This window comes from Castanea sativa, chromosome 3, assembly GCF_040712315.1.
Source record: "Castanea sativa cultivar Marrone di Chiusa Pesio chromosome 3, ASM4071231v1".
In the NCBI taxonomy this organism is placed as follows: Eukaryota; Viridiplantae; Streptophyta; class Magnoliopsida; order Fagales; family Fagaceae; genus Castanea; species Castanea sativa.
In genome coordinates this window covers 14074212-14099181 of record NC_134015.1, presented here as the reverse complement: position 1 = coordinate 14099181, position 24970 = coordinate 14074212, and the positions used below count along the sequence as shown (strand labels likewise).

The 24970-nt window shown below is 32.9% G+C and overlaps 2 protein-coding genes across 2 annotated transcripts; both read left to right on the top strand.

The window, feature by feature from the left end:
* Positions 1–2765: 2765 nt before the first annotated feature.
* Positions 2766–6244, top strand: LOC142628048 (small ribosomal subunit protein eS24z-like). The gene is made up of 5 exons (XM_075801991.1): positions 2766–2998; positions 3967–4008; positions 4176–4346; positions 5845–5931; positions 6018–6244. The coding sequence occupies exons 1-5, from the start codon at positions 2927–2929 to the stop codon at positions 6057–6059; spliced, it is 414 nt and encodes a 137-aa protein (XP_075658106.1). The 5' UTR covers positions 2766–2926; the 3' UTR covers positions 6060–6244.
* An 11563-nt stretch (positions 6245–17807) lies between these two features.
* LOC142629719 (guanosine deaminase) lies at positions 17808–22351 on the top strand. Its single transcript, XM_075803759.1, has 5 exons — positions 17808–18095; positions 19618–19677; positions 20167–20357; positions 21674–21778; positions 21893–22351. The coding sequence occupies exons 1-5, from the start codon at positions 18080–18082 to the stop codon at positions 22079–22081; spliced, it is 561 nt and encodes a 186-aa protein (XP_075659874.1). The 5' UTR covers positions 17808–18079; the 3' UTR covers positions 22082–22351.
* Positions 22352–24970: the final 2619 nt, after the last annotated feature.

Sequence of the window (24970 nt, the reverse complement as noted above, 5' to 3'; positions counted from 1 at the left end):
TTGTCCTTTTGAAAACTTATCTATACCAATTTTTAGTTTTCAAATAACATTGCTAAAAAGTTTTTTTTTCTTTTTTTGTAAATAAGTTAAAAATTGTAGGTCCATTAACAAGACCAAACTCTTTTTTCTTCTCTTTCTCCCACGGGCCAACTCTTTGTTCTTCTTTCTCTCTCTCTCTCTCTCTCTCTCTCTCTCTCTCTCTCTCTCTCTCTCTCTCTCTCTCCTTAAATAAATAATAGGATTCTTTTACTATACAGTCATCATTTTTTTCACATTTTTAAATATGTTATTTAAAATATGGTACCAAACACATTTTTTGTATTATGAATATTTTAAATATGTATTTTTTTTTTTTTGCTTTAAAAAAAAATATATGTATTTTCACAACACTTTTTAAATTATAGTTTTCACATCATTTTGAATATTAATACTTAAACAAAACTACCAATCGGACCTAATTATTTTTCTAATGCAGTGTTTCCATCTATCTCTGTCCAAATCATGTTGTCACACTCATCTGTTTACAAAAGAAAAACCACAATGCAATACGGCTTCTCTAACCCTAGCACCTATGAGTCTTGTAGAAGTTTGCCTCTTGCCATGTGTAGGTGTACCCTCCCATTCCTCTAATCATTGGCAGAGGCAGAAAGTTTTCTTTGGGTGACCATGATTAACCTAAGCTATATATATATTGCATCCAAGTATATCATTATCATTTATATGTAAAATACTTTGAAGAATTCTTTTTATATTTTATGTTTCTATTTTGAATTCTTTTTTTCTTTTAGATGTAAAAGAATACTATGTCATTGTATATTTAGGTATACCCAAATATTAAATGAAACCCAATTTTTTTAACAATTTATTGGCAGCCAAAGATTGTAAGTTAATCAATTATAATTTATAGATATGTGATTAAAATGATTGAAAATTTCTAAAATAAGAAGAAAAAAAAATGCATTACACTTGGAAATATATTATTACATTTTACACACCAAAAAATTAAAAAACACTAATGCTATATACAACCTAATATATATATATTGTCACTCTTGGCATATATTATGAGAAATTATTACTTAATTATTTGTTTATTAGTCTTACACAAGTATTTAGACATTTAATAACAAATTGAGGGGGCCAAGTTGTATTTTCCCAATGAGTTACCTGTAAATATAATTACATCATATAGTAAAATAGATAATTTTCAAAATGTTTGGGGGCTTGGCCCCTTCTAGTTTCTTTAATCCATTGCCACACCCTTTAGTGGTAATGATTTTTATGTTATAGATATGGTAACTGTGAGGACAAAGGGTCCAGGGCATGTTTTTGGGCCTTAGGCCTGATCCGATGGTATTAACTTGTCCGAGGAAGGTTTAGTGGTAGTAAAGGTGCCAACTTAAAAGCTTACAAGCAAACTGTTGCGAAATAGGCTAATGGAAATAGTTCGAGGAGGGGCAACTCCTCAGCTAAATGAAGTGAAGATCATATGAAACGCCATGATATTTAGAAGGAGATTCTAGTAGATCTAGTGAATGAAGATGCGTTCTATAAGGGTATAGAGAGGAAGAATGAATGAGAAATATCTTATAAAAAGTTGTTACCACCGCATTAAAGACTCTGCACCTACTCCTTTGACCACATTAATGAGAAAATGATATATGAACAGTAGTAATTAGCCTTACAGCTATTGTGGGAAGACTTCGAGAAGGCGGTGGATGGGACAAGTATCTAGATCGGTGATCTAATCCATACGTGGAGGATAGAGAGAGAAGAAAGATGATATAAAAGGAAAGGAGAGACATTCAAGGGGCGGGGATCAGAGAAAAGAGAGAGAAAGACTGTATACACCACTCTCAATTGTAATCTATCTTTAGAACAAGGAAAAACAATACAAACCGTCCTTGACATACATCCGAGGAGAGTTTCTGTTACATAAACTGTTTGTTGCATGTGAATTATAGATCTAGCCTATCATTTTTGTTATCCAATATCCATAGAACCTAGGTTTCAAGCTCACTCTCTACAAATTTCATTATATTAAAATTTTTGGGCCTAATCCCTTCATATAGTTGGGTTCGGGTGCGAATTGTGACTTTACAGTAACAATGACTTTTATGTTGAGGATATAGTAACGTGGTGAGAAAAGTGGAATGGAAGAGAGTCCGGTAAATCTATTGAATCAATTCACACACAAATGAGGGAAGATGTGATGTTGTAGTCAAAGTTGGATTTGTCAAATAGATAATTAGAAAAGGTCACCACTACCTATTGAGGGAAAACCGAAATCCATTTAAATGAGAGTGAGAAACAGATAAAACCTTTTTCTATTGGAGTTTAACAACCTAGACAACGATACGTTTTATTTAATAACCTATTAACTATGGTGGAGACCATACTAGGACCGAACTATGTAATATAAAAATGGTTTGCATTTAATATCTATCTACTCCTTGGTACTTTAAAAAAAAAATCAATGGATTAAAGGGGCATATTTAAAAATAAATACATAAAAAAATTGAAATCATAACTCATTAGTTCTTCTTTTTTGGTTTTTTTGGAAATAAATAGTTCTTAACAAGTCATATATTCCACACCAAAAAGTCTTTAAGAAAAAAAAAAATGAGGCCTGCCCTAAATTTGTATGGTCCCAACTCCCAACTCCCAGTTCCCAAATGCCCCATATAGCCCAATTTAACAGAAAGTTAGTTTTTTCTTATCCGGCCCAGCCCAGCCCAAAAAATCCAACCCACGCAGTCCCATTTGAGAGCACCATTTCGAAACCCTAGCTCTATATATAAAAACCCTAATCTTTGTCTCTGAGCTGCCTCTATTGCCTGCGCGAGTGTGTGTGTGATTCTGTGTGCGTGTTTGTGGCCTTAGTCGCGCCCCTGTGCTTTGCAAACCAATCTTCAAACAAGCAAACATGGCGGACAAGGCAGTGACTATCCGTACCAGGAAGTTCATGACCAACAGGCTTCTCTCCAGAAAACAATTCGTGAGTTTTAATTTTTTTTTTTTTTGAAAATTTTCCCATTTTCACTTTTGTTTAGCGTTTTCCCTTTTATTTTTCGCTACCAAACAAAATTTTAGATCTTTTAGGAACAACCCTTTTCATATTGATGAAAATTAACAACTTTGGATCTGATGGGTTGGTGGGGTTTTGTGTTTTCTGTGATGTTATGTTGTTTTATTTTGTTATTTTTCTTAGCATGCAAACATGGATTAATGGGTTTGTGTTGTTAGTGCATGCTTTTCTATGCATTCTTTTAGTTTGTTTTCATTTAGGCTCTTGTTGCGAGATTATGTATAACATAACAGATTGTAGAAATGTTGGATCTCAATTAGTATGATAATCTCTAAGCATTAAGGAATGGAAATATGAGCTGGTTATTGCATTCGATTGGCGCCCAAATTAATAACTGCTGACTTATTTGGGAGCTTAATAGGAACTGGGATGTGTAAGGGATAAGTTTCTGATAATGCTTGTTTTCCCTCATTTTCTAGGTGACCAATCTGGTCAAAATGGGGTTTGTGTTGTTTCAGCTACTATTAAAGGTTCAACCTGTAGTGGGACTTAGATATTGAATCCTTGGTGTGTGATGTTGTGGAAAAGAAGATAAGTTGTCAAGGTTGTGGAAAAGAAGATAGGTTGTTATCCAAAATTAGTAGTAGTAAATTATTTTTAGTTAGCAATGTGTTTAAGTTGATTGTGAATTAAAATTGATTGTGTACAAAAAGTTGGCAATTATGTGATTAAGAGTTGGATTAAATGTTGTTTATTGTCATCCTGTAAAAAAGGGCTGTGTGTCTAACCATTTGTTTTTTCACAAACACAACCTAAGTTAGGCATTCTTTCTCTTTTTCCTGGCACCAAATGTTGGATGTAATTTATTTCCAACAATAAGAGATTATGATTTTTTTTCACTTGAAAGCCTTGTTTATTTTGATGCCCTTTTGTTGCAGGTCATTGATGTTCTTCATCCAGGAAGACCCAATGTTTCCAAGGTAAATCCAAATTCAATGACAGATGTTTATACGTATACATATACAAAAAAAACTTATCAAAAAGAAAAAAGAAGAAATGTTCCAGACTGTTAAACTTCTAATATACTGTTGATAAACTAAATGGCATCATTGATTAAATTGTTGTTTTCATTTTCTGTGATATAAAGGCTGAGCTGAAGGAGAAGCTGTCAAAGATGTATGAAGTGAAAGACACAAATGCAATCTTCGTTTTCAAGTTCCGGACTCACTTTGGAGGTGGAAAATCAACTGGTTTTGGTTTGATTTATGACTCTGTTGAGAATGCCAAAAAATACGAACCCAAGTACAGGCTCATCAGGGTAATTTTATATGGCCTCCTTCTATTGCTTAATTTGTAAATCTAATTTATTGATTAATATCAACCTGTTTTGGTTTGATTTTTTAAGTCATCACCCCGCCCCTCAAAAAAGGGGGAGGGGGATGAGTTCTGTCTCAAGTGTATCCTGTCCCTGTAAGAATAGGATGGAGGATGAAGGTTGACATTGTGGGATCAATGGCCATTTGGTTTATGCATAACTTTCCAATAGAAAAAGGAGAAGAATTTTGGAGAAGTAGAGTATGGTTGATAAAGGTGTTGCTGTTTGTTAAAGATATATCTGTTGTGCTATTATGTTGCTTTAAACTTTTAGGTTGCACCATGGGTTTTTGTCTGATCATATTTTGCAGTTCAATCAATCTTTTTTATACTTGTTCCTCATTTGTTTCTACCTTAACTTTTTTGTTCTGGAAATCTTTTTTATAAGAAAGATGTATATTGAAATAGGTACTTTATGAAAAAAGAGCTCAAAGCAGTCCGAAAATTACAAGGCAGAAAAAAAGAAAAAAAAACACAACAAATTTTTTTGGTGTTATGCTTAATTTATGCTTTTATTCTCTGTAACTCATAGGCATCTTGCTTAGAGACCTCATAAATTTATTCTAAATACGCCAGTTCTGTTTCAAGTTTCCAAAATTTGCCACAACTCTCCTTCCTCATCCCCCCCTTCCTCTGTCAATTCTAACACCGTACTCTTTGCTATCTGGCTCTATTTCTTAAAGTGTTTCCTCTGTTTATATCTTATCATTCAGATCTGTGATAGTAACAATGCGGAATGGACTTGAGATAATCCTTAAAAAATTGTTAAAATTTATGGTACAATGGTTCTGCTGTTAAAGTGACATTGACTTGTGTAATTTTTTTATCACTTTATTTATGGTGTTTTATGAACTTTAAGTGCTAAAGAGGGGACAATAGCTGTTATCGTTTTATGTCATATGAAAATGTGTTTACTATTTATGTTTATTGGGCAATGTTGTTGTTTAGATATTTGGTAGTTTGACTAGTCAATCTTGATGTTTAATATTAGCTGGGTAACCTTCGTTACGTTTTGTTAATGTCTTTATACAATTGGTAGTGCTTGTTTTTTATTTTACTTGACCTTAAACTTCTTAAGTTTAACTTAAATCTCTAGGTCTAGCTACAAACTTGGAGCCTTAGGCTACAACCAACAATAGGAAGATGGCATGTGTTCTTGTCATGTACAATGCACATGACTCACTTAAAATGATTGTATACAGTCACTTAAGTGTGATTTAGTAAGTTATGTGCATTGCACTTGATAGGGACATGTCATCTTCCTATTGTTGTTTGCATTGCTTTGTTCTTTTGTCCTCTTTGAATATACTTTCATAATTGCACATCCTTGTTTTGATAGTGAGTTAAGCTTGAAATAATGTTTTAACTTAGAGTTTTTCATGAGTTTACGGTTGATTTTTCTGTGTATATGCACTGATTTTTTAATTATTTTTCCATGGCAGAATGGACTTGATACTAAGGTAGAGAAGTCAAGGAAGCAGATGAAGGAAAGGAAGAACAGGGCCAAGAAGATCCGTGGAGTAAAGAAGGTAAAAGCTGATTTCTTAAATTTGTTTGGTGCTTTCTTGATGGCAATCCACTTCTTACATTTTTGTTTCTTCAATTTGTGATGCAGACAAAGGCTTCGGATGCTGCCAAGGCTGGAAAGAAGAAATGAGATTTTTGTGATTCTTATAGACCTGATTTGCAGCAATGGACTTTATTTAATAGCTCTATTTTCTTGTTAGGTTTTCTCAAAATGAAATCTTTTGTTGTTAGTGTCGGTTTTGCTGTTTTCTGATGTTTTGTTATACTATCAGATTTTGAGTATTATGCAGAGGACTAGTTTGAAATTTTTGGCAACACATTTCCAGAAATGTCCCATCAATGAGCTATGAATATGGCCAATGATAATTTGTTGTAGAATTTAAGGACCTTGGCGGGGTGGGCTTATAAAATGATGCTTCTGGGTTTTCTTATAAGATTGAAATTGTGTTGTCTACTTGTCTAGTACACAATTTCAACTCAATCTTGGGCTATTATTTGTGTAGGGTGGAAGTTCTATTTCCAGAATACTAGAGTGGGAGAGTTACTATAGCTATCTATCTGTTCTGAAGTCAATGCAGCCTAGAGGGTTGTATTGGATTGGACAAGCAAAAGGCATTCTTGGAGCATTCACATGGCTTAGAGCATTCACATTGGAGTTAAAAATTTAGTTATTTACAAAAGTCATTTTATTTATTTTACCTTTACAATACACTCTACATTAATGAGTCTATATTTTTAGGTAATTGATTAAAATAATATAAAAAATTCATTAAAATAAAATAAAAAATATCTACCACAACAATCATTCGTCCGCCTACAATCGTCTTCACCACCACTCTACCAGCAAAACCTTCATGTGGCAACTAAAGCCCACAGCAAGAAAAAAAAAAAAAAATCAAATTACCACATACACGAAAAACTTCACATGTAGCAGATGCATATTACCTCTCTCTCACCCCCACAAGTGTGGGGTCTACTCCCATGTGAGAGAGAGGTAACATGCATTTGCTGCATGTAATACCTCCTCCACAAACACGGTCACAACTAAACCTACCAACAAAATAAAAAACCTAGCCACCACCGTAGTTTCCAATCCACTACCACAGCCACTATCACCACTACGGCCACCAAACCCATAGAAAAAAGAAAATTAAAAAACCAAACCACAATTAGCCACCAAACCACTACCGCCACTAAACCCAGAGAAATAACAAATAAAAAATCAAACACTGTATCACCATCATAGCCACCATAACTACTATCACCACCATCTCAGCCATCATCAAACTCACAGGAAAAAAAAACCATTCCACCACCATAGCCACCAAACCCATATGAACAAACACAAAAAAACCCAATCACAACCAACACACCCAAATTCCAATATGAGCAAAGAGAAAAGAGATGGGTTCAAGGGATTTAAGGGTGGCTACAAGCATTTCGATCTAAGTAAAGAGAAAAGAGACGGATTCAAGGGTGTGACTGGCGGTGGTAATGGCGTGACCTGATCTGAGATGAGAGAGAGGGATGAGAGAGAGAGAGAGGAGCTTTGGTCTGAGAGAGGAAAGTAACGAGAGATGAACTGAAACAAGGGAAAGAAACATTATTTTAATGGGAAGTTTAATAATTTTTTTTTTGTTTTAGCTTCTTCTATAGCTGAGCATTGTAGATGAGGAGCTAAAATTTTTAAGTTCAACTCCATCATTGTAGCTCACTTTTTAAAATTGTTGGTACTAAAAATAACTATATAGCTATTTAGCACTGCCAATACTAGTGCTCTTATTTAGAATATAGCATATGGACCGAATATACCTAAGGAACACAAGAAAATAGTCAACATCGAATTATCAATTAATTAGCCAAAATGTCATTTAGTTAACGTGCTAAAAACAATTGATAATACTGTAGTTTAGGTCAATGATTAAGTTGATGTGAAAGCTCTTATTTTTGGTGGTTAACTTAAGAGTGAGCCCTTGTTCCTTATTGGTTAGAGATTAGGTTGCTTGCTTTGTTACATTTGAAAAGATACGGCTAGGTGGTTTGTCTTTTAACGAGAGTGTTAAAGTATGCATTTCCATTTTTTTGATAATCGTATGCATTTCCATTTTCTATCTATGATGTTTCTATTTTATATTTAATTGTTTATTGTGAGAGTAGGACAAAATTTATGTAACTGTTATTTAAATCTCTTTTTTATGATTCTGCTATGTGGGCATAATCTTAAGAGAGGGATCTAAAGAACAGTACTTAAGTACTATACTTAAAATTTGTTCGTAAGAGTTAAACTCGATTTATAATAACACAAAGAAAACCCAATCTATAGCCTCTAATAAAATAGTCACATTTATATAAAATACTAATAGATTTTACCGCAGAATTAAAGATCTATGTCTTACATGATTAAAGAAAATCCATGTTTAAAAAGTAAAAATGGACATAACGTCCCTAAGTGCAACCTCCCTAAGTTCAATGTACAGTCCTCTCTCTATGTCCTATATGATTAAACAAAATCCATATTTAATAAAAAGTAAAAATGGACATAACGTCCCTGAGTACAACCTCCCTAAGTTCAATGTACAGTCCTCTCTCTATTCATGAAATGGGAACAAAAATGTAGCAATAATTCATTATTATTATTTTACTGATGAGTTAGCAATAATTTTTTCTTTGAAGTTCTAATTTCTTTTATCAAAAAATGGATTCCCATTATTATTATAACTTTTAGTTAGGAGAAGATTTAAACTTATGACCTTTGTTTTATGATAATTATTCTTACCATTTGGTCAATATATAATATATATATATTTTTTTGGTAGATGTGATATAAATTTAAGTTCTTTATTTAGAGACAAGGATTTTTAACTAATACGATTAACAAACATATTTGGAAGAAAATCTTAGATAATCACTCTCTTTCATCCTTATTTAGTATGCAAACCTATCCACCATCACTCTCCCCTCTTCCTTTGTGGTAATAAATAATAATCAATCGTTATAGTCTTATAGAAAGTTAAGAATGATCAAAATCTAGTTGGTGATTTTGGCATATTATATTGGTTCTTGTTCTTTATCCCAAAATGATAGTTTAGTGTTATGTAACAATTTATTCAAACGTAGAATTAAGGAATTTATTTGTGGTGAGAGGGAGCATATAAAGAAAAGTGTGGAGAGGTGGGCTTGAGATATTGGGGGTGGGATCATACGTAAGTTGAAGCATGCGGAGGTTGCGTGAAGAGTGATGGCTAGAGGAGGTGTATATTTATATATACCTTAGATTTGATTATTATATTGTGATTAGGTTTTTAACATGGTTTTGTTTGTGTATGTTAATAAATAATGATTTTATTTATTTGAGAAAAATATATATGAAAGCAACTTAAGTTTGGGAAAGAAATAAGTAAAATAGTTCGGAAAATTGCAATAATTTTCTTTGAAATTTTTTGTTATTACACTAATTCATTCTATACTTTGGAATATGAGTACGACATGCACCTCCCTTAAAATACAAATTATTTACATTGACCTCCCTTAGATGATCAAAATAAGACTTTAACAAAGAAAAAAAAAAAAAGCTTGAAAAAAAATCTCAAATTTGCTATTAGAGGAACTATGAATGATAATTTAAGTAGAGTGTAAATTAGAAAATTCAATTTTTTTAAGAGCCTTTTTTTCAGTTATCCAAAGAAGGTTAGCGTAAATAATTTTTCATTTTTAGAGAAGGTACTTGTCTTATTCTAAATTAAAGGAGAGATGAGATGAGTGTAAAATTGGAAAATCTTATGAAGAATGGTGCTAAATTATCCTAATATATTCCTAAGAAAAAAAAAGAATTTCAAAAATTTTCCAAATCAAGTGATTTTTTTTTTTTTGGGCTGAATTCCAAATCAATGATTGGGCTACAAGAAACAGCGTGGGATCATGTCCTATCAATTTCAATTTGTTATTTGTAGTCTGCCTGCAGCCTTAGTGGGTTCCACTTTAGGATTGGCCAAATCTATTGTTTGGTACATGTGCAAAACAAGAAAAATGGAATCAATTCACTTGGATTTGAAAGTTTCTCTAAAAGATGGATTGGAAAGCAGCACAGTACATTCAGTTCAGCTCATTATTACTGTTTGTTTGCTTTTGAGATGAGATATGCGTGAAGGGGATCGTTTCTTTTTATTTTTTATTTTTTTTTGAGTCAAATAGAAAAGTATTAAATAATGTCAGAGGAAGATAGGGATGAAAATTCGGAGAAAAAGCAGGGAATCTACTTTGCAAAATCTTTTGCAAGCCATTACCAACAAGGAATTGCTACATATTTGTAATTTTTCTAAATAGCTTTAGACCAACACTGGAATTCATTTTTTAGCATCAAAGTTTTTTAATGCCTTGTTCTAACTCATAATAGAAATAATGTTTTGTTCAAATCCCCTCCCCATAGTAATTATGGATTTATCAGGAAAGAGAGAGAGAGAGAGTTAATAATAATAATAATTATTTAAATTGGATGTTTTTATTAAAAATTCTGAGCAATGTCATTGAATTACAAAATTTTTAATAATTTTTTTTTTTTGATAAATACGATAGAATTTTAATCTATGACATCCGCTTAATGATAATTGATCTTTATTATCAAGCTAAAATGCTAATGAATTTTTGGTATAGATGAAATTCAAATCCGAGTTTTCTTATTTGATGACACATGACTTTTCATGGCTAAACTCGCCAAACAGAACATCTAGCTTGATTACTTGATTGAGTAATCAACCACTACCATTTCCGTGCATTTTGGTGGAAAAGAAGACTAGTGCTTAGCTCTTACGACAATAAAATTAGGCTGAAATTTTCTCTAATCAATCTTACAATAATGTCACGGTCCAATTAATGCTATTGCTTGTGGGGATTGTAGTCCTCTCAGTTGGCATTGCTTGTGGGGCTAATGGTTCTAACTTAGGTTGGTTTGACGAGTTTTCAGTTTTGGACTCCGGATATATATGTATGTGCATAAAAATTGGTCGGAACCATTGGTATTTCACTTTTTGCTCCCTTTGCTTCACTAGAAAACCCCTATTTTTAATTATGAAGCAGATCATTTCGTCAAAGAAATAAAGCAAGACTGCATATTTTATCAACTGCCTGTCAATACCAAACTTCTCCAGTGGTCTTTCGTTTTTAAATATGTTTTTTTTTTTTTTTTTTAAATTTTTAAATTTTATAACCTCATATATATATATATATATATGTATGTATGTATGTATGTATAACCCCATAAAATCCAAATCCAAGTCCACTATTTTTTTATCAACTGGCTGTTAAACTATACTTCTCCAAATATATATATATATATATATATATATATATATATATATATATATATATATATATATATATAGACACACACATATACTTCTCGACTTGTCTGTCATCTCTAAATTTGTCAAAATAATAATAATAATAATAATAAATCTAAACCTATGAAATCCAAATCCACTATAGCTTGCACCCAAAATTTATTAGACACTTGACAGGCTTTTGTTTTTTTTCCCTGAATTTGACCGGGTCATATTAAACAGAGTTTGAAGCGGTGGTGTTTTATAGGCTTAATGTGAAGTAAACCATTCCCTAAGGCACTAGGAAAGAGCCTAAACTGGACCTTAAATCTTAAACATATTTTTCTATCTCTATATTCAAATGCTTGACCTTAGCATTGCTTGAACAATAATTCTAGTGACAGTGACCTTTTTAACAACTTTTTCTTTGTTTAAATTCACAATTGCTGAGTAAGTATGTTGCATAACTTAATTACCATAATTGTGAGAAAATTAAAAAAAAAAAGTTTATATCCTTAGCATTATTCCTTCCTTTTTCCCTAATGTGAAGCAATGAAAGTATTGCTTTCCTTTTCTTTTTTTGTATTTTTGGAAGATTACTTTTCATGTTGATAAATTCATGGCTAAATTATGTTTGTTTGTTGCAGTAGCATAGCTCTCTCTCAATCCTTCGAAATCCATGCCAATATTATTCCATGTGAATTGAATGAAACATTTTGACTCTCACCAAACAGGAGGTGAAGATTCCAAGTCTTGATAAAGACACTGAAGGGGATTAACTCTAGGCCTAGGAGTAGGGACCCCAACCTGCAGGGTGGATTGGAAGATAAAATCTTTTGAGATTTACATGTATGATGATGATCTTTTTAGGTGTGAAAGTGTAACTTTAAGATAGTTCATCTTCACCATCAATTCACATTTTTGTTCTGCCTCCTCCTATAAAGATCATATACTATTCATAGTGTTCAGCCAAAAAAAAAAAAAATCATGGTGAGCCGCCCATACGCACCATAGGACATACATATATAATATAATAAAGGAAAGGTGCTACTTGTGTTTCACACAACAAAATAAAAAAGTCCCATACATTACGAAACGATTATATTGGTTGATCATAAGTCGTTATAAAAATAAAGTAGAATAAGTTGTCCTTTAGCCAAGAGAAGAAGAAGAAGAATAGGTGGTACACGTCATATTATCTTATTTTTAAGGATAAAATGTATGCATAATTGGAAAAATATATCCTGTAATGATCATAGTAACATTCTGTTTAGTTACGTGGAGTCTAGTGTAAGTTTGATTCGGATTATGACCTGGCATAAAAGTGTTACGGTTTTTTATGAGAGATTTTTTGAGGCTTAGTCTATAGAGCAGAGACTTAGGCAGAGTTCCAGGAAAATTTTTTGGCCCGTTTCTTAGTCCATTGTGAATTCTCTACGTAAAATATAAATACTGTTGTTTCATATTAGAATGTTGGTGTGTTGTTTTGAGAAAGAAAAACTATGCCGCATCTTGTGTTTGTTTTAAATAGTAAAATTATTATAATTCTGTGGAGGTAGGTAAATTGCCAAGTCACATAAATATTATCTTATGTGATTTTTTGTGTGTGCATATTTTCTCTATTTTTGCCTCTCATGGATCGAGAATATCTTGTAAATTCCTTATACATTCCTATCGCACCTATCTTGACAGGTGTGCGTTACATATTCCTATTGCACCATATAGGCATATGCCCTTTTATATATATATTTTTTTAATTTTTTTTAATTCACTTCTTGAAGATAAAATAATTTTAATCTTAAATGTTTTTGTTAAAAATACTAGGAGAAGACAATCACTTAAACTACAATAATGCTATTGTATAATTGGTTTTGGCTTATAACAAAGAAATAAATAAAATTAAACCGAAATGTAATATTAAATATTAGTACTCAGTGGACAAAATATAGATAACCTAACTTACAAGTTACAAAAGCACCGACATCATCTAAAAAAAAAAAATACCGACATATCTCTCTGTCCCTATTCTTGTGACTTGGGCAAATCCAAGTCATCATGCTAACTAAGGGTCATTCATTATTTCATGCACCGATTTTTCTCTCTTTACCCATTGCCAATGTGAGGATTACTGGATTATGTATAGAACTATAGAGGTATTTCCGGGCTTAGTACTAGTGGGAAAAGAATATTAATTAGGTGCATAGGTATTTCAAGATAAGCATAATACTATATTAAACTAAGAAATTGGATTGGAGGGTTTTTTCAACCTTTTTGAGGGTTGTGCATACAGATTTTATACTCGTAAAAAATTGGATTTTTATCAATTATTTTAATAAATTATTATCATTCATATAATATATCTAAATTATATTCTAAATTTCTAAATTTTGTCAAAAATTATTCTCCAAATACCAAAATTATTCAAATTAAAAATATAAAATAAGAATAATAAAATAAACTTATATACTTGGTGGGTCAGGTTAGGTCAAATTTGTTGACTTCTAATTCCAACCCAACCCAAGACTCAAAAATAAAATAAAATTTAACTCAACTCAACCATTCTAGTGAAAACCAATATGAGGCACCAAATTGGTCCAGGTTGAGTCAATTTTATTGAGGTGGTGGGAACTACTAAATACCCAAAATGTAATTCCACTTAGAGGCTTTTTATTCTTCTTGTTTTTTTTATTAGTCAAATGCTTCTTATTCCCTTTTTTAATTATGAATGATCAAAATTTAAAAGTATCTTGTTCATTATAAAGGAAAATTCCCAAAGGTGTTGAAAATAAATATATACATAAAGTAAAGAATAGGCTATTAAGTGCATTTACTAACCTACTAAAATATCCTGGTCCTGGACATATCTTGCGTCTAGCCTCACTCAAATGGACATGTGAAATGTTCCACATGCTTGATCAAGTGGCAATCACAAAAAAAGAAAAGAAAAAAGGCAATCACAATGCTATGGCTACTGGTCAATGATAAGCAATGTTTTAAATTTCATTTTGAACGTTCTTCCAAAATGTTTACTTGAAACAAAATATTTAGATATCAATATTGTAAGTGCACAATTGCACCTGGACCCAAGAACAGTTATGGGCTCAGGCCCAATGAGCCTTAAACAATAAGAATTTGTAGAGTGTGGGCTTGAAACCCAGGTTAGAAGTGTATGAGGATGAAATGACAAACTAAAGATTGCAAATACTTGGAAATAAAAAGGAGTAATGCAAATAGGCCTCCTCGGACGTAAGCCGAGAGCTGTTCTTATATTATATCTCTCTCTTTGTCTTTGTTCTTTTTAAGTTACAAAAAGTTCTGTCCCCTTTCTGTTCCAGGTCCCTCCTTAAATACTCCTCTTTTTAATACTTTATACACGTGTTGCCCCAATTCCTCCCTTAGCCTAGATATTTCTTTTCTTAGTGCCTTCGAACAGTAACTAGAAGTTTCCCTTCCACTGTTCAAGTGTCACCTCCTCATTAATGCGGCCAGGGTGGTAGGTGCAGGGTCTTTAATGTGGAAGTAGCAGCCTTTATTTTTGACATTTCTTCAACACCGGTGCTTCTGGGGCATTCTGGGGTTCACCCCCTTTAACCATTGGTCTTGACCGTGCCATTCCCTAACCTGTACCATGAAGTCCCGGGTTCTTTGGTGTCAGTCCGAGGGGAAAATCATCCTCGGCTAGGTCCTCGGATCCTCGGCGTATGGGCCGACCTAGAGTATCAACAAGCCCTAAACCCAAGAGTAGGTCGGCCTTCCTTAGCAAGGCCCAATGGCCCATATCCCTATTAAGATATTTTTACTCCCCACAAATATATACCAGTATATCATTTTCAGATTATTATTATTTAAAAAGGTTTATAAAATCTATCACTGTCAACTGGCTAGAAGCATGCCTTTATTTGTTTCAAAGAGCAATTAACTCAAAAAAAAAGAAAAAAGAAAAAAGAAAAAAGAAAAAAGAAAAAAAGAACGAAGGCATGATTCATTTTCATCCTTTCTCTACTTGTCAATGATAAACAATGTTTTAAATTTCATTTTGAACATTGTTCCAAAATGTCTACTTGAAACAAAATATTTAGATATCAATATATCCCGGTATCTTATTTTAAAATTATTATTATTTAAAAAGGTTTATAAAATCTATCACTGTCAACTATACTTAATTCTTTATCCTATTAAAAACAATGAACCCATTACCTTGGGTGGATAGTGGGAATCGAACCTATGTCTTCTCCTTGGCAAAGAGAAATTTTACCATTTGACTATATTTGCTTGTTCTTGATACACAATGGATGGGCTATATTTGTGTAGAGTTAGATCAGATACTCCTTTGTTTTTCAGAGTAATTGCAAAATGTTTATTATACATAGAAATTTAGTAAACTACTGGGATCTTAGCTGTTAATTAATTGTTCATTCTTAGTTTTCATACCATAATTAATATGAATATAGAATAGAATTTCAAATAAATATTAAATAGTTGAATGAATATATTCTCGAAGATAACAATTAATATTTGAAATGCAATCTAATTAGATTAGAATCTTATTCTACACATTCTATTCTTATTTATTTTAATTCTACATAGATTCTTGTGGAAGAACGAACTCTCCCTTAAAAGGTATTGTCCGCTTTGGGAATGGGCCGAGGAGACCGATGCCACCCTCACGGATTTGCTCAATCCCACATCGGGAGAGACGCCTCCCACTCTTGCATTATAAGCACTTGGCCTAAGGAAGAGTGTACCACTACTACACAATACTTTCTAAGAGAGAGATTCGTTCTTCCACAATTCTAATTTGAAATAATTCTAATTCTAAATAGTTAGATCAATTAGAAATTAATAGAATAATATAATAATAAATTTATATCAATAAATTTCTTTTTTTTTGGTCCTTTTTAGTTATGTTATAGAGGGCCTGCCTTAAGGAAATGAAAAAAGTAAAGGCTACGAATAAAAAAAAGAAAAAGAAAAAGGAAAAGAGAAGGCCATAATCCAGATCATAATAAAAGATTCCTCCGTTTTCATTCGGAAAGATAAAACCTAATTAAACAAATCAAATGGTCATAAAAATCTCTACATAATTTAACAAACTAAAAATTCATAAAATCTCTTTTTTTTTTTTTATATAAAAAAATATCTTTTACTAAACAAACCAAAAAGATTCCTAAAATCTTATAAAATATATTTTTTTCATTAAAAGAATTATAAGAAAGAAAGAAAATTTTTTTTGGTATTGAATGCATATTCCACCTAAAGGTCGAAATTGCGTTTGAATGGCCGTTATAAGCCAAAATTTTGACCTGGAAATAATAAGGGGTTTAACACACCGGTTTACATATCAGAATTGATCTTTGTTATTGGAACCAATTTTAAAACATTGGTGACAAATCCATTGTAAAAGTTTGTAACTTTCTGATCCAAATGCAAAGTAAATTTATTTTATTTTTATGATTGCAGTTTCAAATTCCCTAACTACACTAGTGTAAGAATACATCAAACAAAACCACTCTTTAATTTAGTAACTTGTTGCCTAGAGTTTTGTGGTTTTAGTGATATTGTTTTGTCCTTGAAAATAATGTGGATTCAAATCCCCCACTCTTAATAAGAAAAAAAATTGCCATGTAAATGATCTTAGTTGTTTGGATCTAAGTATATTTTGGAATATCTTACTAATCAATGAGGTTATAATTTTTTTTTAAAGAAAAAGAGAAAATATAAACACCTAACAAATTTTCTAATAGACTTTACCACACATTAATTAGGCTGCAAATCAAGGTAGCATTCATTTCCCTTAAACCCCTTATCCTGAGTGAAATGCAATCTGACACACTAAATTAAAAATTTTACCAATTGAGGAAGGTAAGATACTTTGGAAGGAAAAATCAAAAGATGTTAGGATGGTGGTCGGTTTTAAACTACACAAACACTAACACAAATCTTTGGAGTTCACTGATGACACTAATGATAAAATCAGGATAAGTTTAGTGCAACAAAGTAATTGCTCTTTGTTTATATAAAAATGGATGGACTATTTAGATATATGTATTTTTTTAAAAATATTTAATTGTAACATTTTTTTTTCTTGTGTCATATTTTATTTATTTTTATTTGAAAACTTGTGTCATATTTTATTCATTCTTTTAAACTGAATAGTTTACTAATCTCGGCTCAATTGTGTGTACCTTAATGAAACAATCATTTCTGACTTTGCAAGTAACAAACACATGTTCATGTTTGAATTTTTATCTCAAAATTCACCTAAAAAAGATTTAAAAAAAAAAAAAAAATCCAACCCCACTAGAGAGTTCTCAAAAATCATTGTCACACTCACACGTCACACCCTTGGCTTGGTTGATCAACTGCAAGATTCTCCATTTGTCAAATTTTAATTAGAACTCATTTCACAAGTTCACATGCACATTTCATTTCATTTTCTACATTTATTTACTGTAGGTCCTGTTTGGTCAGTGGGAAATCGAATTCCAAACGTGGAAAAACCTGATTCCATAAATCTCATTCTAAATTTTAAATATTTGGTATATTTCTAGGAAACGTGATTCTAACTAACAAAGGTAGTAGCTAGGACTAGTGCTCTCTCTCTCTGTTTCTGTCTCTCTCTCTCTCTCTCTCTCTCTCTCTGTTTCTGTTTCTCTCTCTCTCCCCAAACTATATAAATATTACAAACTATATAAATATTACAAACAATACGTGGACCAGTTTTTCTTGTCTTCTTTTTCACTTTCTCTTTATCTCCTATTTTCTGTCAGCACTTTTCTTGAATACCCATTTTCTTAAATCTTTCATTTCCCTCTCATTCTTCTCGGTTCCAATCATGGAGGAGGCCAATGGTAAGGTTTCTGTACAACTATTTTTCTTTGTTTTAATTTATTCCTCCTCTTGTTCTACACGTAAAAATATGAACTTTCTTAACTTTGCAGTATATTGGTTGTCATTCTCTCTCTTGAATTATAGTCTCGAGTTTTGTTTTATGGGAGTTGCCATGTGGATCCATTATCATCAACATGATGTATAATATGTATGTATCATGTATGCATGCATGATACATACATGTTTGTGTTTGTGTTTGTGTTTGTGTTTGTATTTGATTTTGCATTTGTGTATGTTTGTGTTGTTGTTAGGCATAATTTGTGATCACAAGCTATGGTTCTTTAGATTTTTGGAAATCAGGTGTTGGAATTTTAGTTGGGTCTGTTTTGTTTTCTACTTTTTTCCAGCAAATCTGTTTCTGGGTATTAGCATAGATGATAGGCATGGTAATTTCACTCACCCATTAACTTATATGTACTTTTATGGTGTGTGTGTGGTAATTTCACTAAGGATCGTTTGGTTATCACTTTGAAAATTGTTTTCTCTCTTTGGAAGCAAAACTTGCTTTGATCATTTGATGTACCTCAAGAATACAAGAAAGTGCCGTTTGGATGCTTGCTTAACGTGTACCAAAATTAGTTTTTTCTTTATTAGTTTTAATTCTTGTTCCGAGAAGTGAGGGATAAAAGTAAAACAATGTGGTAAGCATGTTTGAAAACTCGTTTCTGATAAGTACTTTTTAACATTTTTTGTTTTGTTTTGAATATGGCCTTATATAAGAAAGGTCAAAGAGAAGTGTCCTGCATGTTTTCTTCAAATTCTGGCGTTGGTTATTTAGAAGGTTGGAAACAATTGAAAAGGACATGCTACAAAATATTTCTGCATATTTTGTGGTTGGATATTGATCAGTTGACTGAGTTTGTCCTTCAATTGAAAAGGGGGTCGTGTATAAAAGAAATTCCATAAATAGTAAAATTTGGAAATGACATCATTATTGAAATTTGAAATGGGTGAGTTTCTGATATTTGGAGTGAGGGAACATAGTTTCTATGATACTCCTATTATGGATGGCGTTACCATGAGATGGATGTAAAATTATGCAAATTGCTTCTGGTCTGAGAACAAATGACTTTGTTGGTAGTGAGAGATAGGAATATGCCAGTCCAAGGGATTCCTTGAGTCCTCATAGTCTGTTTTAGGAAATTGCACACAACCACTGTTGTGTGTCTTTGTGAACTTTTCTTCCTCATGTTCCACCTAGCTATTGTTTTCTCCTCCTATGGCAGTTCGAGGGTAATTTTGGCTTGTGTATGTTTCTATTTATATATTGGAGTCAGCAAATGGTTAGACTAGCAGTCTTGGTTTTAATTGATTGTTAATTTCCCCTCTTAAACTGGTTTTAGCAATACATTTTGATTAAAACGGTATATTTATTGAAATTTGGAATTATTACGTGATGACACTTTTTGTTGATATATGTTTTATGCATATGGAAAACTTTTTAGTTGATGTTACATTCTTTTGCCCTCTTTCTGTTCATAGTGCTGGAAGCTAAAGATGGAACAATTTCTGTGGCTTCTGCATTTTCTGGACATCAGGAAGGTAATTTCAAAGTTGTCTCTTGTCTCATCTCCTCCCACCCCTGAAATGAAGATTTAAGAGTTAATGTATATCTGCTGATCATATACTTTTTGGTGATCAAGTCAGTTGGTCTAGTTACTATTTTCCTTTTTCTTGAATTATACATGACATCGTACCATAATAAAGTTTTACTTTTAGTCTTCATTACCACAAACTGACTCTATATGGAGACGTTTTCTGACCCTTTTTTGAGCCCATTTTTACCATTCATCAGCTGGTAATCATCTTTAAAAAGCTGTTTTTTTCCTTGATTAGTGTATTTGTGGAAAAATGTTTTTGTAAAAGAATTATATCTTGACTAGTAATTTCATCATCCTCATATGTAGTCTACCAACTGATTGATTACATTTATTCTGTCTATTTCAACCAATAGAGTAATGATTTGCAAACTATTTACACCTGGTCTTGTGACATTATCATGGTGTCCTTTCCTTGTGATTGTCCAACCAGTTATACAGGATAGAGATCACAAGTTTTTAACCAAAGCAGTTGAAGAAGCATATAAAGGGGTTGACTGTGAAGATGGAGGCCCATTTGGTGCAGTTGTTGTTCATAATGATGAGGTAGTTGTAAGTTGCCACAACATGGTTTTGAGAAACACTGACCCGACTGCACATGCAGAGGTTACTGCAATAAGAGAGGTTAGACTTAGAAATTATCCTCTTGGCTTGTGTGGGTTATTTGATTACTTGGAGTATGGTGGTATCAGTTTTCTAGGAATTTTTTCAGTTGAAATTTTATGTTTATATTGAAGGAAAAGATGCTATTGATAATCATATGAATTTTAAAAGCTTATTTAAAAATCTTCAGTTGATGGATGAAGTTGAATATATCCTAGAAAAGAGCAGGTACTTGGTATTAGTCTACATATCCTTGCCATAATACCTTGTTTGTCTGTCTATCTATCTCTCACTCTCTCTCTCTCTCACACACACACATGCGTGTTGCTATAATTGTTTAGAAGCATTTATTGGTAGATCTTCCATTTGCATTGTGCTTCAAATTGATTCTCATTTGATGATGTTGATGAAATGATGGTTTAGACTTGTAAAAAAAAGAAAAGAAATGATGGTCATATTATTAGGAATAAGTGGTTTGTTTTGCTTTGTTTCAAGTTTACATATAAATAATCTTGTTTATATTACAAATGCTTAATCATTAACATTTAGTTCGATCATTGTCACTCAGTCTCTCTCTCTCTTGATGTATAAATTCTGAGTTTTTGGAATTGTGAAATAATATACAGTTGTAATTCTCAAATGCATGGACTCGTGGGAGTAAATTATTGTATATACTAAATAGGAAAAAACAATCTTTGAAAATATGTTGTCTCACATTACCAGTGAATTAGGTCCAGCCCTTAGCATGTTAGCAAGTTCTTTGAGCACCTATATGCTGGAGCTTTCCCAAAATTAACCTTCATCAAACAAAGGTCTGAACCATGTGCAATCATTTTTTTCCCCTTTCATTTTTTAAAATGATGGTTAGTGAAGGAAACCAATAATAAATAAAGCATTTTCTTGTTCTCATCTGTTTGTTGGGTCTGCTATCCCTAACTTAAGTGACACTGTGATGTTCAATATCTAAGAGTGTTGAGTGTTCTCAATCAGTAAATGGGAACAGAAGTTGTTACGGGAAATAAAAATTAAAAAAAATTTGCGTTTGGTGGTTTGTGTTTTTATATTAAGGTTTTGCCAAAACAATTACTTGATTATAAGCATGGGTATGCATACAATAAATCCAGATGAAGGTACCTTGCATATGATTTTAACACATTTCTTTACATGACATTGTGGCTGTTAGATTAATGCTTATTCTGAATATGTTTTAAATTTTCTCTTTTAAGTTTTTCATGCATGCAATTCCTCCTGTTCATTCCGGACTTTGAAAGTTTATGTATCTTATTTTTTTCTTTGACACAAACTGATCTCATGCTTGGAATGGACTTCTCCCATAGGCCTGTAAAAAGCTGAAGAAAGTTGACCTCTCAGAGTGTGAGATATATGCATCTTGTGAGCCTTGTCCAATGTGCTTTGGTGCTATCCATCTTTCAAGAATCAAGGTCTAGTTTTTGGAACTCTGTTTATTTTTTTTATGAGGATCACTATTATTATTATTATTATTATTATTATTATTTCACATTACCTTACATTTCTGATATTTTCTTTTTAAGCAGAGGTTGGTTTATGGAGCAAAAGCTGAAGCAGCTATAGCAATTGGGTTTGATGATTTCATTGCAGATGCATTAAGGGGTACTGGATTTTATCAGAAGGCTCACTTGGAGATCAAAAAAGCTGATGGTTCTGGAGCTATTATTGCAGAACAAGTGTTTGAGAAGACAAAAGCAAAGTTTACCATGTATTGACTTTTTTTAGTTTCCTTGACATTCAGAAAAGTCACTTACCCAAAGACAACATTGGGGCATTGCTATAATAATAATAATAACTAAAAAGCCAATTGTTGGTTCAACTCCACGAGCATTACCATGCCATGGGAGTTCTACACTACTCCAGAGAGAGAAGATTCTAAAATCACAATCTCATTTACCCAGTAGGGGCATAAAAATTATGTATTATCTACTATCTTTTGGAAATTTGATTTTCTAATTTATTTTTATGGTTTAATTTTTGGAGAATGAATTTGGTGCTATTATTTTATTAAGATAAAATGTTTTGAATGACCTAACAAAATTCAAGCCATCAACATTTAGAACTGCATTTTATAATAATTTCATAACAAATCTTATGTGGTAAGTTGTTATTAGTTTTAATTTGGACCTATTACTGACATTACTTTTTTATCCATTAATAACAGCTTGTCACATAAGATAAGTTGTGAAAATATTATTTCTCAGAAAACACTATTATTTTTCACCAAGTTATAAAACCAAATTCTGACTAATTCAATTTTAGTTTCTGCTTATTCTGACTAATTCTTTTTACGGTGGCCTTGTTACAAACATGGTGCCCCAAAACTCAAACAATACAAAATGTTTGATTTTGAAGGCAATGCACATATGACATAACAAAAGCCTAACACACACACACGCGCGCAAATTGCTTTAGACCAAAAAGCACACACAATACAGGTTTATGAAGGCTACGCACATAAAGAGAAAAATGCATAGCTCATAGAAACTGAAATAATATCAATGAAATGGATGGCAATATTCTTGTAGGTGTACACCATAAAAGAATCCATATATAGGCCATAGCCATATTATAAATTGGTTTTGTTATTCACTCACATTACGTCCTCCACTCATAAAAGCTAGCGTCTCTGTGTAACTAACAGCGACGTTTCGTCAAAATGGTTCTCATATTTTGCAAATTTCCTTAGTTCTTGTGTTTTGCGGCCATAAACTGCCAAGCTTCTATCTTTTTATGTAAAAGAACCAACCCATCCTCTCGAATTTCTAAAAGTCTATCGCCAAAATTAAGCCCAGATAAGGGCCCGACCTTGAATTTCTTAGACCAAGTCCTTTCAACACCAATTTCACTTACTCATCACCTAGATATCAAACTAGCCGATACCTATAATCTTAGTATTACGATATTCAACACTAGTACGAGTTTTCTCTCCCTTGTAGGAGCCTTTTCTCTCTCCAAGAGTCTTCCCTCCCTCTTCTCTCGCCGTTAGGGTCTGTCTAGGGTGTATCCTGCTTTTCCTAAGTGCCACCATGGAACAAGCTCTGGTGGATGGCTTGCTTAACCTCCGCCTCACCAGGGAGGAGGAGGAAGAAATATCAATCACAACAAGGTGCAGATCAGATCTACTAGAAGAGTGCAATCTAAGTCTGTTTGGCCGTTTGTCATCGGACAGACACCAAAATCAAAGAGCCTTGAAGTCCACGTTGAGATCAACTTGGAAGATGGGCTCGGATTTGCAAATCGTGGATGTGGGAAACAATGTCTTGCAGTTCAAATTCAGCTTTGAATATCAATTAAAATGGGTAGAAAAGAATGGGCTCAAGGAAGGGGACAAGAATACAAAATTCTTCCATGCTCAGGCTTCAGAGAGGCGCAAGCAGAACACTATTGTTGGAATTTGGGATGAACAAGGTAATTGGTGTGAAGAAAAGGAAAGCATAGCCCATGCAGCCATTACCTATTTTGAGAACATCTATACAACAACCCACCCAGCACAAGTTGAAGAAGTAATTGCAGCCATACCATCTAGGGTAACGAATGACATGAATGAAAGCTTAGACCGAGTCTTTACTAGAGAAGAGGTTGTCATTGCTTTTAGACAGATTTATCCCACCAAAGCTCCCAGTCCCGACGGCATGTTTGCTTTGTTTTATCAGAAATACTGGAATATTGTGGGTAATGGTATCACTAACATGGTCCTTAATGTTCTCAATAACAATGTATCAATGGCCGAACTTAACAAAACCAATATATCCCTCATTCCAAGAACAAACAGCCCAAAGAAAATGATTGACTTTTGCCCCATCAGCTTATGTAATGTGGTGTATAAACTCATTTCAAAAACACTAGCCAACAGACTAAAAGCCCTCCTACCACATATCATCACTGAGAACTAGAGTGCCTTCACTTCTGATCATCTTATCACTGACAACGTGATTGTGGCTTTTGAATTAATGTACTTTCTAAACCACAAATCTGCAGGAAAGGAAGGCTTCATGGCAGCCAAGCTCGATATGAGTAAGGCTTTTGATAGGGTGGAATGGTGTTTCATTCAAGGTGTGATGGAAAGAATGGGCTTCAGCACTAGGTGGATAAATTTGATTATGAAATGCATCACCTCAGTCTTATATTCAGTTCTTATAAATGGTGTTGCTTATGGAAATATCACACCAACCCGTGGAATTTGACAAGGTGATCCCTTCTCCCCCAGTCTCTTCCTCCTCTGTGCTGCAGGTCTCTCTACCTTCATCCATGAAGCTGCTCGAAATCAACACTTGACTAGTATCTCAATTGCATGAGGCTGCCCAAGAGTGACTCATCTCTTCTTTGCGAATGATAGTATTCTCTTCTGCAAAGCAAACCCCAAAGAATGCCAAGAGTTAAAGCTGATCCTTTGTAGATATGAAGAAGCCTCGGGCCAAAAAATCAACACCAACAAATCCTCAATGTTTTTTTGCCCAAACACAAGCCAAGATATTAGGGATGAAATTTTTAACATTTTGGGGCCAATGCAAGACTTAAAGCACACTAAATACTTGGGACTCCCATCCTTCATTGGAAGGTCTAAGACACAAGTCTTCTCCATTTTAAAAGAGAGGATTGGG

Bases quoted from the DNA above. Each gene is read 5' to 3' on its own strand.
- LOC142628048 (XM_075801991.1), top strand. From the start codon at position 2,927: ATGGCGGACAAGGCAGTGACTATCCGTACCAGGAAGTTCATGACCAAC. The intron at 2,999-3,966 runs GTGAGTTTTAAT...CTTTTGTTGCAG, and splicing joins TTCTCTCCAGAAAACAATTC to GTCATTGATGTTCTTCATCC. The intron at 4,347-5,844 runs GTAATTTTATAT...TTTCCATGGCAG, and splicing joins CCAAGTACAGGCTCATCAGG to AATGGACTTGATACTAAGGT.
- LOC142629719 (XM_075803759.1), top strand. The intron at 19,678-20,166 runs GTAATTTCAAAG...TTGTCCAACCAG, and splicing joins ATTTTCTGGACATCAGGAAG to TTATACAGGATAGAGATCAC. The intron at 21,779-21,892 runs GTCTAGTTTTTG...CTTTTTAAGCAG, and splicing joins TCCATCTTTCAAGAATCAAG to AGGTTGGTTTATGGAGCAAA.